The sequence below is a fragment of the Athene cunicularia genome, assembly GCF_003259725.1.
Source record: "Athene cunicularia isolate RWA chromosome 28 unlocalized genomic scaffold, athCun1 chr28_part1, whole genome shotgun sequence".
Classification (NCBI taxonomy): Eukaryota; Metazoa; Chordata; class Aves; order Strigiformes; family Strigidae; genus Athene; species Athene cunicularia.
In genome coordinates, this window is record NW_020799139.1 from 1,289,833 (window position 1) to 1,305,771 (window position 15,939).

Consider the following 15,939-nt stretch of genomic DNA (forward strand, 5'->3'; position numbering starts at 1 on the left):
GCTATTGACTGAAATACAGCTCAATAAGCAAGACATTATTTAAACTAATTTCTGCTGAGTTTGCCTCAGTTACAACTGACTTCAGGAGACAATTCAGAAAGCAAGCACACCAAAATGGGGCCGAAACTCACATTCAGATGTTGGGGATTAAGTTCTCCCACTCATTAGCACCACTAAAACAACATTTTACAGGAACAGCAGTCCTCTTTCAGAAACTAGCCCCTCTGGGTCCAGGAAAAGCAGGATTGTAACAGGAACTGTTACAGTATTATGGGTCCACTAGGATTTACATTTAGGGCTTCATAATAATACTTCTAAATTGCATCATGCAAAACAGTGCTACGCCAGTCTGTATTTGAGGTATTTGACAAACAATAGGAACACCTCGTAGCAAAAAAAAGCACAATGCAAGTCATTCTAATCACGTAAGTGCATCAATTCACATTCACGCTAGGTATCTCTGCTCCCCACCGCCCAAGGGGCTCTCCAGAACTCGGAGTAAAGTGTCCCAGCACATCAGCTTTGCCCTACTCTTCCGACACCAGCCAGATTGCCCCCATCTATTAATCACCCAGGAAAAACCACTGTTGCATCAAGTTGCAGCTGTCAAGCTGAAAAAAAAAATATTTCAGGGTTAAAGGTTTTAATAAACTAGCTCTGCAGTCATTTTGTCACCAGCTGTACAGCCTAAATAACCATCATCTAAATTCTTCCACAAGAGGCTATAATCAGCTTTAAAGCGCACACATAATCTTGCCCAGCGTTTGAAAAAAATATTTCAGATCTAGACCCCACGACTTTTACAAGATTTTTTTCTTTTAACCTGAGCTTGAACCTGCGGCCGTATTGCAGCAACATTTAGACACCTGCAGTTTTGCCTTCCGCTGCTGCTTTGTTTGATTTTCTTTAGAACAATCTCAACAGCCACGGATCAATTCAAGAAAAGTACTCAGAGACTGCAAAAACAGGAAGGGGAACAGTGATATCCCATAAACACCACAGTGAAAGTGGCTTTTTGGATGCTGTTTGACTAGACTGAGCAACCTTGTCACATGCCCCAACATGTTAATTATGGATTTAAAAAAAAAAAGTGAATGAAAGACAACTACTTTCAATTCAGCAGCTCTGGTAAGGGCAGAAAACCATTTTGCTACAACAGTGAAAGGATAGGAAACACAGACAACACGAGGAAAAATGAGTTAGCCCAACGTGAGCGCTGTTAGGTACGGTTTTAATATTTGCAGATGTGCTAATTATTGCAGCCGTTGAACCATCAAGTGGCAACTGGACCTGAAAACAGAGAGAACATTTAACAATTGGCTGGATCTAGGCAACCACGTAAACTACCACAGCCAGCTACGTAAAGTCCTACGTCTGGTGCCTGTGCCCTTTTTGTGAATGTTTTTCTACTGTCTTCAACCCTACATGTTTTTTCCATTTTGTAGCCTCATTACCTGCATTGGCTGAGTGGGTCTTTGTTTGTACAGTTGAATACATCCTTTCCAAGGTCTATTTTTAGACCTTTGCATAACTGAATGCCACAATTCTAGAAAAAGCAGTAAACACTGCTTTCTGCAGGGAGAAATTAACTTTTTTGAAAGCCATAAAGACTGCGCGGCTGTTGTATTTTTCCTTTTAATTATAATTCAACATCAAGGCCATTTAAATGAGTTTGATTTTTTTTTTTTTCTTTAGCACGCCAAAGCACTTTTAAGTGCAAGTTTCTGTTGGTTTAACAAAGCCTCATCTCCAAGCCAACTGTGCTTTCAAATCATGGAAACTGTTCAAACAGAGCATGCTCCACTTAATCTTAACCAAAAGTACAATAAAGTCAGTCTCAAAACCAAGTCAAGTAAAATCTCTATCTGCATCTCAAAATTTATACCAAGGCAACAGAAACACACTGAAAACCCAGAGAGGGAAATAAAAACACTCAGAGCAGAATTCTCCTTTAGGAACTGGGAGATATGTTCTCTTTTCCTGCTGCCTGCCAGCCAAAAGCTTCCAAGCTTGGAGGCTTCACCTAAGGAAAAAATATCTGTAGAGGAAAACCAGTGAGACAAATTGATAACCTCAACCAACTCATAATAAGGGCTGTTTTCAGGAAGGAACATCAGAACAGGTATCCCCTGGAGAGTGATTATTACACTGTGTGGGCAGAAGGATAGCCAGCACGTGTTTTAGGGGACTTCTCTTTCCTGAACTGCCTCGTGTTTTTCACACGTCCTTTACTCCAATCAAATTGTCATCTTGCAGGGCAACTGTGATACTAACCGAATTTCCAACACAGGAGAAACACAGTAAACGAACATCCAAACAACACTACAGAAATTAAGCAGCAAAGTCTCCAAAGCAAAGAGCTCAAGGGGAACAGGGACACCCACAGGAAGGGAGCACAAAGAGGCTGAGCAAGACAAGCTTAGGGGACGTGGCTTCACCATAACGTCCCTCTCCCCGTCTTCAAACACGGAGCCTGTGCATGAAGCCATGTACCAGGTACAGAAAAAAAAAAAAAAGGAGAGTTTCAATGGAGAGTTGAGCTGGACACGTTTGCCTTAATCCTTTCATCACCCAGGATTTTAAACCACCATTAAGTGTAATAGCTTGTGTTCCCCATTCAGATTTTTCCCCCCAGCTTTTAGTATCATGATTTATAGGATGATCTGAAGAGTGCATTCACTCTGATATTCAAGTTTAGTCAACATTTACAGCTGCCTGGACGATAAATAGATTTACTTTATGTTAAAATAAGTCAAACACTCAACTTACCGTAGTTCTACTGACTTTGGTTACCCTGATTTATAGCAACTGACCTGGTTCAGTATTTTCAAGCTCCAGATGTTATTAACAAAGATGGAATAATTACCGAACAAGTATCCTCTTCAACAACTGCTGATCTCCTTCAGAGTAGCCAGGCCAGTCCTTCTGCACTTCTTTGTATACACAATCTTTCAGTGTGAAAGTGCTGTCCTTGGCACTCAAATTTGCCACCTGAAACAAAAGTAATTTGAAAAAAAAACAACCAACAAACCTGTTAGGGTTTAATTTTCTCACTTGTTCTAACAAAAAAGATGTAGACAAAAAAAACCCCCTCAGACCTGTAGTGTCAGAGAACAAGGAGAGACTTTATACTTCATTTCCCAATTATTTGGATTATTTAATCAAACTGTGCCTTTCTTTTTGCCTTGTCATTGCAGTAGTTTATTATGAGTTTCCAAAGCATATCCAGTCTACTTGGAAACAAGTCATATCTAAACAGATTATTCAGCTTGCATAGTCTGGAATGGTACAACATCAGTTTATGGAAATACTTGGAAATAAAGTCTAATGGGAACAGGCAGTTCACTTATCACACCTGTCCGATAGCTAAAATGGTGCAGTTTATTAGCTGATAGAGGAACTCTTGCCGTGATAGCTTAGTTAACAATTGCCAGAAGATAATTTCTCACTAACAAGCCAGTAAAACAGGCGACAGAAAGCTCCTTTCTCAAGGAGCAGTGAAGAGAATGCCTTGTAGACAGAACACATTAGGGACTTGCAGATGACACTGTGCAGTTTGGTGTGTCCAGCTCATCTGCTGGATTTCAGAGGAGAACTTTTCTGAGGACTACTTGAGGGTAAGAACAAAACCTGTGATTACCAGCTTACGGCCCAGGGTTTTACAATAAGGCACTGCACCTAAATCACGTGCCGCAGTTAGCTCGGTACACTTGCATGAGAAGCGTTCTGACATTTTATCCAGTTCTGTCATGTGTAGTTTCCCCACAAAAACTGTGTGGTGCCTACACGGGTAGGAAACACTGCTGAAGCCAGCAGAATTGTATTAGAATGGAAACAAGTTGTTAAGAGTTATCCCACTTTAATCAGTCCTTCCACAGCTTGACTAAGAATTTAACTTCTTGCTGCTGGTTACAAATCTGACAAATACAGTGTTAGCACAAACCAAAAAGCCTCAATTAAGCTTTTGCAGATATTGTCTTTGAACCCTTCTTAGGTGATTGTAGAGCACTAAAAGTTTAGAATGAAAACAAAGCCTTAAATTTGATTTTATAAGAGGGACATGGAGGCAGAGGTGCCAAGTGCTGTGCCCACAGCAGGCTGATCAACCGGCAAAGCCAGCAACCGTGTCCCAAATTCACCGCCTCAGCCGCTCAGTTTGACAACTGTATTACACTTGAACCTGGAAGATGCTTTTATTCAGTCAGGGGAGATATTGTGCATCTGTTTAAGGATTAGTGTTCTCCATTGCTCGCTCCATTCAGGAGACTGTTGTGCTTATGAATTTTTATTACCTGTGCAGCAGCAAGACAGCCTCAGAAAAAAAAAAAAAAAAAAAATCAAGTGAAGGAGTGGAAAGTCTCGAATTAACTGAAGATGCTGTTAATTCTTCTGCTTTTGCTTTAGGAAGACTATGACCTAATATTAAACCCCTAAGAATTTAAAAGCAAAAAGCTGCAGAACTAATACAGCAAAGCTCTCCTGATAAGCGAAAAATAGAAAGCAGAGTTATCAGTTTACATGACGAACACTTTGTTTTTCCTTTCAGTTCTGTCAGCTTTCCAAAATCCTGAGCCAAAATACAAGAAGAATTTGAGCTGTGTTTTACATTTAGATATCCCAGTAAACATGCCCAAGAGACAAAAGCAAAGCCAGGTTGTTTTTCAAAAACTCTGAGAATCTCTCCGCTTACTGTTTCTTTCTGCAGCGGGAGCCACGCTGCTCAGCAAGGCTTGTAGCCCAGGCAAAAGAACGACGCAGATTTTTCTCTGCGCAGAGGCTGGGAGCTGCTACCTCCTTGTTTTGCTGGTGTGGGGCTCTGCAAGCTCCACCCTGGGCCTCCCAAAAATAGAAGCCTTGCAAAATGAGGCAAAAAGGCCAGCAGGAACACAGAGTCCTATGAGAGATGCAAGAGTACAATGAAACCCACACCTAGACGTATTTAGACATGTAGCTTTAATGCAGCCTGTAATTTTTAGCTTATCTGTGTCTGCCTGTGGATGGGAGCCCTGGTAGTGCTGAAAGGAGATTAAGTTTACGAGCAATACATTTACAGCCAAATCAGCATTTAGCCCAATCAGGCTGACACTGTGGACACTGCCAAACACACCACTTGCCTGCTAGGGGGTTTTGAGAGCATCAATAAAAGGTGATTATCAGAAAACAGTATTTCTAATATTAAAATCTAGTTATAGCATTCAAAAAGGTGCTCAGAAGAATTCAAGCGCTGCTGGAAAATTAAGGGCTACAGGATTATAACCTAGGGAAGGAGGAAGTTGTGCCAGCAATAACTCCATTTTCAGTATGACCTGCCCTGTGCCCTTGGGCAAACTAACTCCTCACTCTCTCATTCTTTTCAGGTCTGAAAAGGAGTTAAAAAAAAATATTCAATACAGAAAAAGGGTAGCTGCAGCATTTAAACAAATATCCATGATGTGTTTTGTACCGTGAGAGCAATAAAGGTATTTACTGCAATTCCTAAAATGGCACCTTCACCATGACTCAAAGTGTTAAGAACTGATTCAGCTCGGAGACAGCTTTCACACTTGACATACAAATAATATGCTTTGCAAGAAGCTGCATGATCTTCACACCTAACAAGTTACACTTCTAAGCAGGGAAGGCATGGGTCTGAACAATACAAAGATGTAAAGCTTAAGGGAGAGGAATGTATTTTTTCCTTCGCATAGGAAACATGACTTGTATCAATACATAAAGGAACATGTTCTGTCTACGTTAACAAAAATATAAAGATTTATAGGTTACAAATCAAACAGCTCGTAGATTCTCTGTTAGACAATTCTCCCTACAGCCAAGCAAAAGTGTTCCTCTTAAGTGACTGATGTGGTGAACCAAAAATCATACAGCTTAGTTGCAAACACCTAAACCAAGGCTCACACCTGAGAGAGGCTCCTGCTGCGCCCAGCAAAATAGTCATGTCAGCTGCAAACTTCTGTCAGACACGGCCCTTAGAGAAACATCCAGCTGCAGCTCTGAGACACACAGGTTACGTTCAGACTAACGCAGAAGGTACCACCCTTCTGAGAGGACATTTCCCTTTACCTAAATTGTTGCCTTCAGAGTACAAACCTGCTGCAGAAGGTTGTCCAGCAAATCCTTGTCCTGCTGAGAAAGTCCATCCTTCTGCAATCTGAGAATAAGTTCAGGTTTCTTATAAGGCTTTAGTGCCAGTAAGTGCACAACCCTATCTTTGAAGGGTCTCTGAGAAATCGCACTATTGCCTCTCTTTATTGCACTGGCAAGGTTGACTGGCGTTGGGCGCTTCCTGGAGGGAACAGCATCGGAAGCTCCTGGTGCAGGTTTACGCACCTGAACCTTTTTGCCTAAAATGAGATGAGAATAGTGAACTGCAGCAGTCACCTTGCAAAGGCCAGTGGTCTGTCAACATGTATAATGGAGTTCATTACACCACCTGAAGTGCCACAAGATGACAATGAAGGACAAACACAACCAGCACACCCCATCCGTTCTGATGCACTGCCGGAACGAGCATCCTGTGAGTTTTATGATTCATGACAAGCTTGTAACAAGTAAACAGCAACACCAAGCTCTCGAAACCTGAGTATTATTGGCCACAAGCTTACATAAAGCTCTCTTTGTTCGCCAGCTTTTCATTTATCCCAAGTGCGTGTATTCCCATGGTTAATCTAACCATTTTTTCCCTCCCTACGAGAAGAAAATTCTGCATTATTATGCAGAAGAGTCGAAATATGGAGTGGAAAGACCAGAACTGGTCAACGAGCGGCTCCCTGCTGCTGATCTCAGCAAAAATGCTACTCCAGCAGATGTTTCTGCTTTTAGAACAATAGGAACTTTATGGAGCTGAGTCCACCTCCCTTCCCCCCGCCAAACACAGCCACATGAATGGGGTCTAACGCTGCTACATTAGCCTATTCATTAGTGTGCTGTCTGTTCTAATAGAAAAACCCTTTCTACACTGTAGTAATAACTGCTCTGCCCTCCAATTGCATTTACGTACACATGAGAACATAAAGCTGTCTCAAAAGTTCATCTCAAGCCCTCAGAGGCAACTTCCTCATCTCCATCCCAAATGTGGTTCTTGGTTTCTGACAGCATTACACAAGAACTCATTTTTCCCATTCCTGTTGAAAAAACAGCTTCAACTAGAACCCTCACACAAGTCCCACATCACTTAAAGCACGCATCAGATCATTTCACTATTCTGAATACTGAAACAGGCCACAAAGCCAGGTTCCTGCAACCAAAAGGTGAAACCAACAAATCAAAAAGGAAAACAGTAGGTTCCAAGGTCTAAAACATGGAAATGCAATTGATAATCACTTCGGTTCAAGCAAGTGACCTTCACTGGGACAAACAACATCCAGCATTTACTGCAAGAATTTTGGAGGTTTATTTCAGCGTGGCAACTCTCCACTGCTAGGAAGCAATGTTTTCAACTGAGTCATCTGAAGATACTGGTGATTGTCTGTCGTGTTTATTTTACTGAAATGTAGATTGCATAACTGAGTCCCCACTTCCTGGCTTCTTATTACGCACCATGCTGATGCAAGTAAGTACGACCCATCGTCGGCAAGGCTGAGTTAAGATGAGAGGGAGAAAAACAACAATTCACGTGTTAAACAACCCAAAATTCAGAGGTCAACTGGACTTCATTTCCAGAAATGGGACAAGAGAAGATTCGTCAGCTTTCTAGAACTCCCTTAACTCTTGCCAGGTCATGAAGAGAAGAAACACATTGGGACATTTCCACTTAGGGCTGGAGCCAAAATGTGCAATGATAGGAAAAGAAAAAAACCCTAAGTTAAGCCAGAACATGAATTCTTTTAAAATATTTATTCATGTGCATATATATAGATGTACACATACACACATTTAGCGTGTATGCAAGCACACACATCCCCCTGCAGACATATCAGCTATCTATTTACATATATATTCGCTCAAGTGTTAGTTCACATCTATACTATTCCGTTCATCTCCAATTTCAACATTTCATATAAATTCTTCCACATCTGAGCTGCCTGGAATGACTCCACTGACGTTTAAGTGCTGAGCTCCGTGTTCTCATGGAAATGTGAGCCAGCCTTCTCCCCCCAGAGCAGCCTGCGAGCGAATCAGCTGATGGTGCTGGCACACCGAGGCCGTGCGTATCCCACAGGAGGACTGGCCTTACCCAGGCTCTTCTTTCTTGGACCAGCACTTTTCCTCCCCTCTTAAACACTGACATCTTACACATGCAGCAGGCACTCCATTGCTTTTTCCCCCGTTGAGCCTCCATTTCGGAGAGGTAAACGTTTCAGCAAGAGTATTTTTAAATCAAAAGTTTTGCTCTGTCTTTCCGGGAAGCAGTTTGCTTTGAGAATCTTCTCCCCCACAAGCCTAACAACTTCATCCACTTACTGTAATGTTCTCAAATGTAAGCTAAACAAAATAATCTTCTAGTCTACAGGAAATCAATGCATTTCCTTCCTGATTACTATCTTATTTCTCAGCTTTGAGCACTTGGCTGATAAAACAATGAGTCAGGGTCAGTTCTACATTTTGCAACTCACCATTCTCATCACAGACATCCTCTGAGAAGAGACTGGCTACAGATCACATGGGCTAGAGAAAAAACAGCTGGTTCAAAAAAAAAAAAAAAAGGAAACTCTGCTTTTCTGGTTAGTGTTTGTGTCCTAAGTTTGTGACCAGACTGAGGTTAAACAGGAACCTGAACCCAAAGCTAGGTCTCTGCAGGCTCCTCCTGGAGCCCACTGATATTTGCCACAGTTTTTATTTCCTCCCCAAGATTCTCCTTTTATTGTTTAAGATGGTTTAAGGCTGCAGTCAGCAGCACCACTTTAGTCTCTTTGTGTATGAACACAAGGGCTCTGCTATCCACATCCTAGACGTTGTGAGTTACAGTCTCAAGTGCAGGCACACACCAGCTGCCTGCCAGCAGCGGTGGCAGGTTTTAGCTGACTTGGCAAGGAGCACAGCCACTCCTGACAGGTCAGCAGCGTGGTCTCAGCAACACCACCTGACAAACACGAAATAATGCCAGAGAGATGTGACTGCACACAGACGATCCTCAGAGGCTGTGCAAACATCACCACACATGTTCCAGGGTGAAGATGAAAGCCATGGAGTCTACAAGGAGAGCAGCACCCTAATAAATCAAGACACCCGCGAGGAACTACCAGGCACTTATTAAATATCTCAATGGTCAAGCAAACAAACATCAGCATTTGACTTTGTAAGCTAGTGAAGACACCCCCAAATCAAGTTGCTGCTTACCTACGTATCTCCCCCCAGGTTTAATGACTATAGCGCTGCGGCTGCGAGTCTCCTCCTCTGCCTGTGCCATGCTTTGCCTTGCCTTCTGGTAGGAATCATCAGTAGCACACACGGTGATTTTATCCTGTATGCTTCCAAGGCAATCCAAATGGATATTGCCGTTGCTGCAAAAGAAAGGCAATGGAAAAGATACTCCCAGCACTGCAAAGGAGCACATCTGTCACTGGTGAACAACTGGGGGGTGTGTTATCTAATTCAAAAGAGGGAACAGAAGGAAGCTGGGCAGTAAACTGATTCTTCTACGAGTGCCTCCTTACTCAAATATACACATGCAAACAGATTAGAAAGTCTCTGAAAAGGATGAACGGATGATTAAGTTTTGTTCGGGTTTGCTAGGGAAATGAGCCTACAGAAGATACCAAAGAAAAAAAAAGGGGGGCTAGATTTTCTTTTGCTGTACCACTCACCTAGATACATACTGCTGGATACAGTCAAAGCTCCCTTGGGGGCTGTCTTTGCCAATATTTGAAAGATAAAATGTGAAAGTCCGCACTTCCGTGGGTCGATCAGGCCTTGGAATTGTGATATGCTGTTTGGAAGGAGAGAAATATTGGTCACTCGGGTAGTCCACATGAACGCAAAATTCAATTTTTCAGCAGTCACCATGCTTTTAGCCATTTTGCAACCCATTACAAGTAAAGCATATGGATTACTGCATAGGAGGCTATGAAGAGCAAGAAGCTACAAGAAGAGTTCAAGTTAGCAAAACTGTATGCACTGAAAAGATAAGGTAACAGAGGTAGACAGATGTAAAGAACAGCTACAGAGACAGCTATGTCTAAACAAGACAGATCTGAGTTGCCAGCTCACTGCCTTTCAAAGCAGAGCCCACAATAATCTTGTTCTAGGAATCTGACCCAATTCTATTGATCCAGGCTCAAAACAGACTTGCTACCACTGTTTATATTCAATTTAAAGCACTTGAGATTTGTTTCTTTAGAATTAGTGATCCAGCACTAAACATAGTACAAGCCAGGTCACTAGGTAGCATGCTTATTCTTTTTTAAGAGATTATAATTCCATAACGAGATTTCATGGCTCACGGTAGAGTGTGACGCTGCTGCTAAATTAAATATTTAATCAAGCATTAAGTGTGCTCCGCAGACAACTCTACAGCGATCTGCACTGTTTTTCTCCCCCCAGCCATTCATTTTTCAAAAAGGAAACCGTTTCCCCTCCGTGTTCAAGATCCAACACAAATCTCACCATCTGAGCTCTACTATCACATCAATATTTGATAATTAAGATGGCTTCCAGAAAATGAGACAGAACATCAGTTTCAACCTATTTTAGGCCACTCTCTACCACACAGATTTATATTTAACCAGATTGCCACATATATGCACAAAATATACATGCCTAGCAAACCAACTTGTGGCATCCACATATGACTGTGCTCCATAAAAGATTGCTGCTGGTACAGAAGGGTTTCTAGGTGGTTTCCCTTTGACCTCAGATGTCTACAGCAGCCTGGAAACCCAGTGCATCTGTGTCACTTTGCTAAACCACAGGGATGTTCTCAGAAGCAGCAAGAAACGCTTGTATGACCTGCATCGAGTCGAGCCAGTGCAGCATTTTCCATTTACTCTGTCAAGACCAGCTCTCCTCCAGCCAGCCCTCAAACAGACTTCCCTTCTTTTGGAACAGCAAGCCAAGACACCCAGACTTATGCGATACAGAAGGGCAAGTTATCCCCTCACAGACCTAGGATTCGGATCTAAAAATACACGAAGCAGATTTGGTGGCGATCCGGGCGCTGACGGGCAGCGCTGACCCCCCAGCAGCAGCAGCTGAGCCCTGTTATCTCCCCTGCCAAACATGCGCCAGCAGCCTTGAGCCCTTAATCTGGCCCAGCACCCTCTGCCCCCACCCATCCAGAACAAATAAAATTCTCTTCTGCTTTACAAGCGAGCCGAGAATATGCACGAAGTCAAAGTTATGTAAACAGCAGATTGTGGGTATTTTACAGTTGGCACCTTTCACCCCCCCCTCCCCGAGTTAATTTGCTGGGAACAGGGTAAGAAGGTAAATGCAACGGGTCTGTTCAGCTCCTAGCGCTGTTTGTTGGGGGAGCGAGGTGTGCTGCAGGCAAGGGTTTGTGAAATAAAACCCGGAGGATGTAACCAAACCATATATTCACACACTAAAACAACCTGCTTCTAGCTCCTCATTTACCATTGTAAAAACCAGCTGCTCTGAGCGCCCCAACTTCGGCATTTTTATAGTTTCTGCAGCTTCTTCAAAGGATGTAAAATGAGACAGGAGTGAGAGTCACTTAAGCGTTGAATGTTGCTCGTTCCAGTACTGAAAAGTGTAGCATATGCAAACTGGCCGTTATCTAGGAATTATTTTTAGCTGAAACAGAAGCTTTCTCAAGCCACCAAATCAGCATGGTAACTGCTTTGAGGGAGCCCTAATTTTGGTGCTGAGTATTACACCAGTAACCATAGACACTTAAAAATAGCTCAGTACAGATGTGACTTCTGTTTTTTTTTTTTTTTCTTTCAAGTAATATTCATCCCTGTACAGCTCACTCTGAATGGCAATTTCACCTTCTTCTATTAATACCAGCAGAAGTTCATCCCAAGAAAGAGGAAATCATCACATTTTCCAATCACATCAAGTTAAGACGTTTTGTTCCTAACAGTCATGTTCAGGAAAGCTGCATGAACATACATGTACTTGGCACCCAAAGGTGGTGTGTTTTTTTTTTTTTCCCAGCTCAGTTCCTTTCCCTACTCCCCTCCACCCCAGTAAGCACCTGCAAATTTGACCCAACTTAAGCTCCAATTCTGCACATGCTCTTACCGAAATAGAAGCATCTTCAGCCTTTCTTGTACAGTTATGGGCACCAACTACCACCATTTGCAACACTTTGGTACTCAAGCTCTTAAATTTCAATGGGCATGTAAATTAGAATAAGTAAAATGCTCAAGACTCCATGTAAACTTACAAAACTATCCAAGAAAACCCAGTTCACAATAAAAAACTAACAAACAGGTGCTGCTCTTAAGGAATATCCAGAGTTCCACTTTAGCATCTCAAAGCAGAGTAACACTCTGCTACTTATGACCAAGTGACTACTCTTGAAATCCTGATTATTACACAGATTACTGCACTGAAAAAGTAATTAACAAGACTAGCATTGCTATCAAGAAATGCATCCCAACGCAAAGATCATTTACAGTCCATAGTTTATAAAAACTCTCATGAGAACCAATGCAGAGGTTCCATGCAGGATGTTTTACCCCCTGTCACTGAAACATCCTTTTTATTTTGGGCTAGAAGCACCAACATCCTCCTTTCAGCACCTGCCTGACAGAGCTGACGCCTTGCTGACCCTGGCCAGTTTTATTCCTTGCCAGTTCCATTCTTCAGTTAATTAGAGTGTTAAACATGAAAAAGTTTTCTTCTGTGTAGTAGAAGCTGACAGTATCCTTGACAGCGCTCATTAGACTAACGCTGGGAATTGGCAAAAGAGATGGACACCATAATTTAAAAAAAAAAAAAATTAAAGGTTTTTAAATTTAAAGGTTTCTAGAGAATTAAGGAAGCAGCAGTTTGTTTTAAACTCTTATGTCCTGCCTCCCACAATCACCGAGTACTTCCAAGTTTTTCCTTCTTGTGAGAGGGATATTTAGACAGGAAAAAAAAAAAAAAAAAAAAAAAAAAATATTCAAACCTTGTGTCACTGGACGCTGCTTTAAATCATGCTCTAACATTTGTGCTACACACAAAACCTACCACCCTCAAAAGTTAATGGGAAATCTCCATAGCAACGTTTATTAGGAAGGCAACAAATTGGGGAATTAAGGTATAGTGGAAGAAAGTGTATTAAAAAAAAAAAAGTTAAACAAGGTACATTTTAATGTCATCATCTGAATCTGAGAACTTGTTAAATTACTGAAATTATCTTTTCAGTCCAACTGATAAGGAGGCTCACTAGAAAGCCTTTAAAGCCCTGCCATCAATTCCTTAAAGCAGGGCACAATCGTGACATGTATGAATCCTACACTTAAAAACAGATGGTTACGCAGCTGCCAGCTTCTTGTCATACCCAGTAAAAATAATAATAAAAGGACAAAGAGCTCTTTCTATCTGCCCCAATTGAACTGGATCTTGCTTTCTTCAAAGCTCTACCTTTGGCCTTTACTCGACAGTGCAATTAATTAAACAGCTGAAAACGAGGCAAGCAGAGGTCAGCTCTGTGCTGCCAACATCCTCCTTCACCCACAACGCCCCGGCGCTGCTCACACGGTGCAGGGCTCCACGCGTTGCTCTTCACACAGCAACCTCAGACACAAGCGTGCTGCTGGGCTCCTTCTCCATCCAACCCCGACTGTAATTACAGGTGACTGGCAGCTCCTTCACCAAAAACTCTTCTCTAGAAGTTAAGGGCTCAAATACAATTAAGTGCATTAAATATTTAATTTTTATAAGGAGCTGCATCATTTGAAAATATGTTTAATTATTGTAAGGAGCTGCATCATTTGAAAATAAGGTGTCTTTTTATTATTATAAGGAACTGCATCATTAGAAAATAAGGTGTCTTTTTTATTATAAGGAACTGCACCATTAAGGTCTTCTTTTATTATAAGGAACAGTATCATTTTAAAATGGGTTTTGTTTCAGTTAACCTGAAAATGCCTGGGTCCATATGTATCAGAGCCACGTGAAACCCACTACAAGGAGAGCACAGAGGCTGAGGGCAGTGGAGTGGTTTTAAGCTGTTCTGATTCATTTTGCTGCATTTCCTTCCAGGAAGAAGATTAAGTAAGAGAAGGGGTATTTCTAGAACTTAAGCAGCTTTACAGGAAAAGTTAGGTGTAGACCCTCACAAGGTGCTCTTCAAAGGGAAAGGAAAGCATTTGCAGTCTTTTTAGCTTCTTTATTACATGAAAAGCTGTTTGCTCATCTCAGAGCAACAAATCATGCACACTTTAAAGTGTTCCTTGTCACTGGCTTCTCATTTTGCCAAACTTCAGTTGCAGATTTTTATCTAAGCTTTCATGCTGAGCTTTCTGGGAAGTTTAATTGTAAACACAGTAAAAAACCTGGAAATTGCCCCTTTCTTTATTTCCCAGGGCAAAAAGGTTTGTATTTTTCTTCTTAACTTATGATAACAATCATGTCTTTCCTGCTACATTTTGTTAGAGTGCTATGTACTAATAGTGAGACTAATATCACAAGGTAAAAATATGGGCAAGGAGAAATGTGCTAGACTTTAATGGCTACTTAATTCAAGGCATTTTGAAAGTTTTATTGTACCACCACAAAGAATCAGGACATTATTTACAGCTGAGTTCAGATTCTTGAAAAAAAAAAAAAACAACCAAACCCAACCTAAATTCCCCTTCCTTATGCAGAGCACCAAAGTTAAACACACACCTTCTTGTATCTAAAAGATATATAACTGACATTTTTAAAGTTCACTGAAGAGTTGCATTACTTTACCAGAAACACTACCAATTAAATCTCAACGTTGTCAGTAACTGGCATGACAGACGGTTTCAAGCGTCTATAAATACCCTTTTCATTGTAGATGAGATCACAGATTTTTAAGAAGGGAGGAGCAAATATGACAATCCTGTAAGAAGATACTTAAAACATTTCCTTTGTCAGGATGATGCAGATATTTTAGAACTAAGTCCCCATTTTACAATAAAAGATAATTATTATTATATCAAATCGTTAAAAATTGGACAGAGTACTGAAACCTATGAAAACATGCAAAGTAAGTCTTCACAAAATGCACTTCTCTTAGAATGTGTATGCGCAGTACTCTATGGAAGCTGATAAGCAGAGGTTATTAATAAAGCTGTGACACATTGTAAGGGAACTGAAGGAAGTAATGCTTCAAACATACATCGACACAGAAAACCTCACCTGTGGCCTTTGGATTACTCTGAGGAATGTCACCCAAGGAATCGGGAATGTATCGAAGGATGCACCCCCTACGCCTTGCAGTTGCATTGACAAAACCCTTAAATAAGTCTCAGAGCAGGAGGCATGGACTAAACCAGGTGCTTCCCCTCAAGCACAAGTACCGCCAAGACTGATACTTTGTGGCTGCATTGTGTAAGCCAGACGCCATTCTTGCCTTGCTAATGACTAATGGGCCTTCACCAGTGAAGCAGTAACAAGAAATTATTGTAGGTGATCATTTCTGGGATGACTGATAAGATCTCTGGGAACAGGGGAAAAAACAATGCTGGACAACTACCGCAAACTCAATGGGAACCCATGCACCACCTTTTTCCTCAACTCTAATGGAAATGAATTTGTGGAATACCTGCCCCTCCTCATCTAGTATGCTAATGAGTTAATAGGATGAACTTAAAAAATGAAAGAGAAACTTTGCTCTGTGTGCACCCACCATTGAAGCTAGATCTGTGGGTATGCAGCACCCAAGATTATTGGACCTGAGACAATGCTGGAACCAGGGGTGGTGACTCAGATTTGTTTGACTCTGTTTCTCTTTTTCTCTTATATTATTTCTTTTCTTTCACAGAATCATAAAGGTTAGAAAACACCTTGTAGATCATCCAGTCCAACCATTAACCTAGCACTGACAGTTCCCAACTATACCATGTCCCTCAGCGC

The 15,939-nt window shown here is 41.5% G+C and overlaps 1 protein-coding gene across 1 annotated transcript in view; it reads right to left on the minus strand.

Annotated features, from left to right (window-relative positions):
• Positions 1-15,939, minus strand: part of ELL (elongation factor for RNA polymerase II) — a 34,742-nt gene that overhangs the window by 14,080 nt on the left and 4,723 nt on the right. Inside the window, exons 3-6 of the mRNA XM_026864911.1 lie at positions 9,744-9,865; positions 9,277-9,440; positions 6,088-6,341; positions 2,867-2,991 (exon numbers count right to left, since the gene is read on the minus strand). Of these exons, the coding sequence (XP_026720712.1) occupies positions 2,867-2,991; positions 6,088-6,341; positions 9,277-9,440; positions 9,744-9,865 (665 nt within the window). The remainder of the gene's footprint in view (positions 1-2,866; positions 2,992-6,087; positions 6,342-9,276; positions 9,441-9,743; positions 9,866-15,939) is intronic.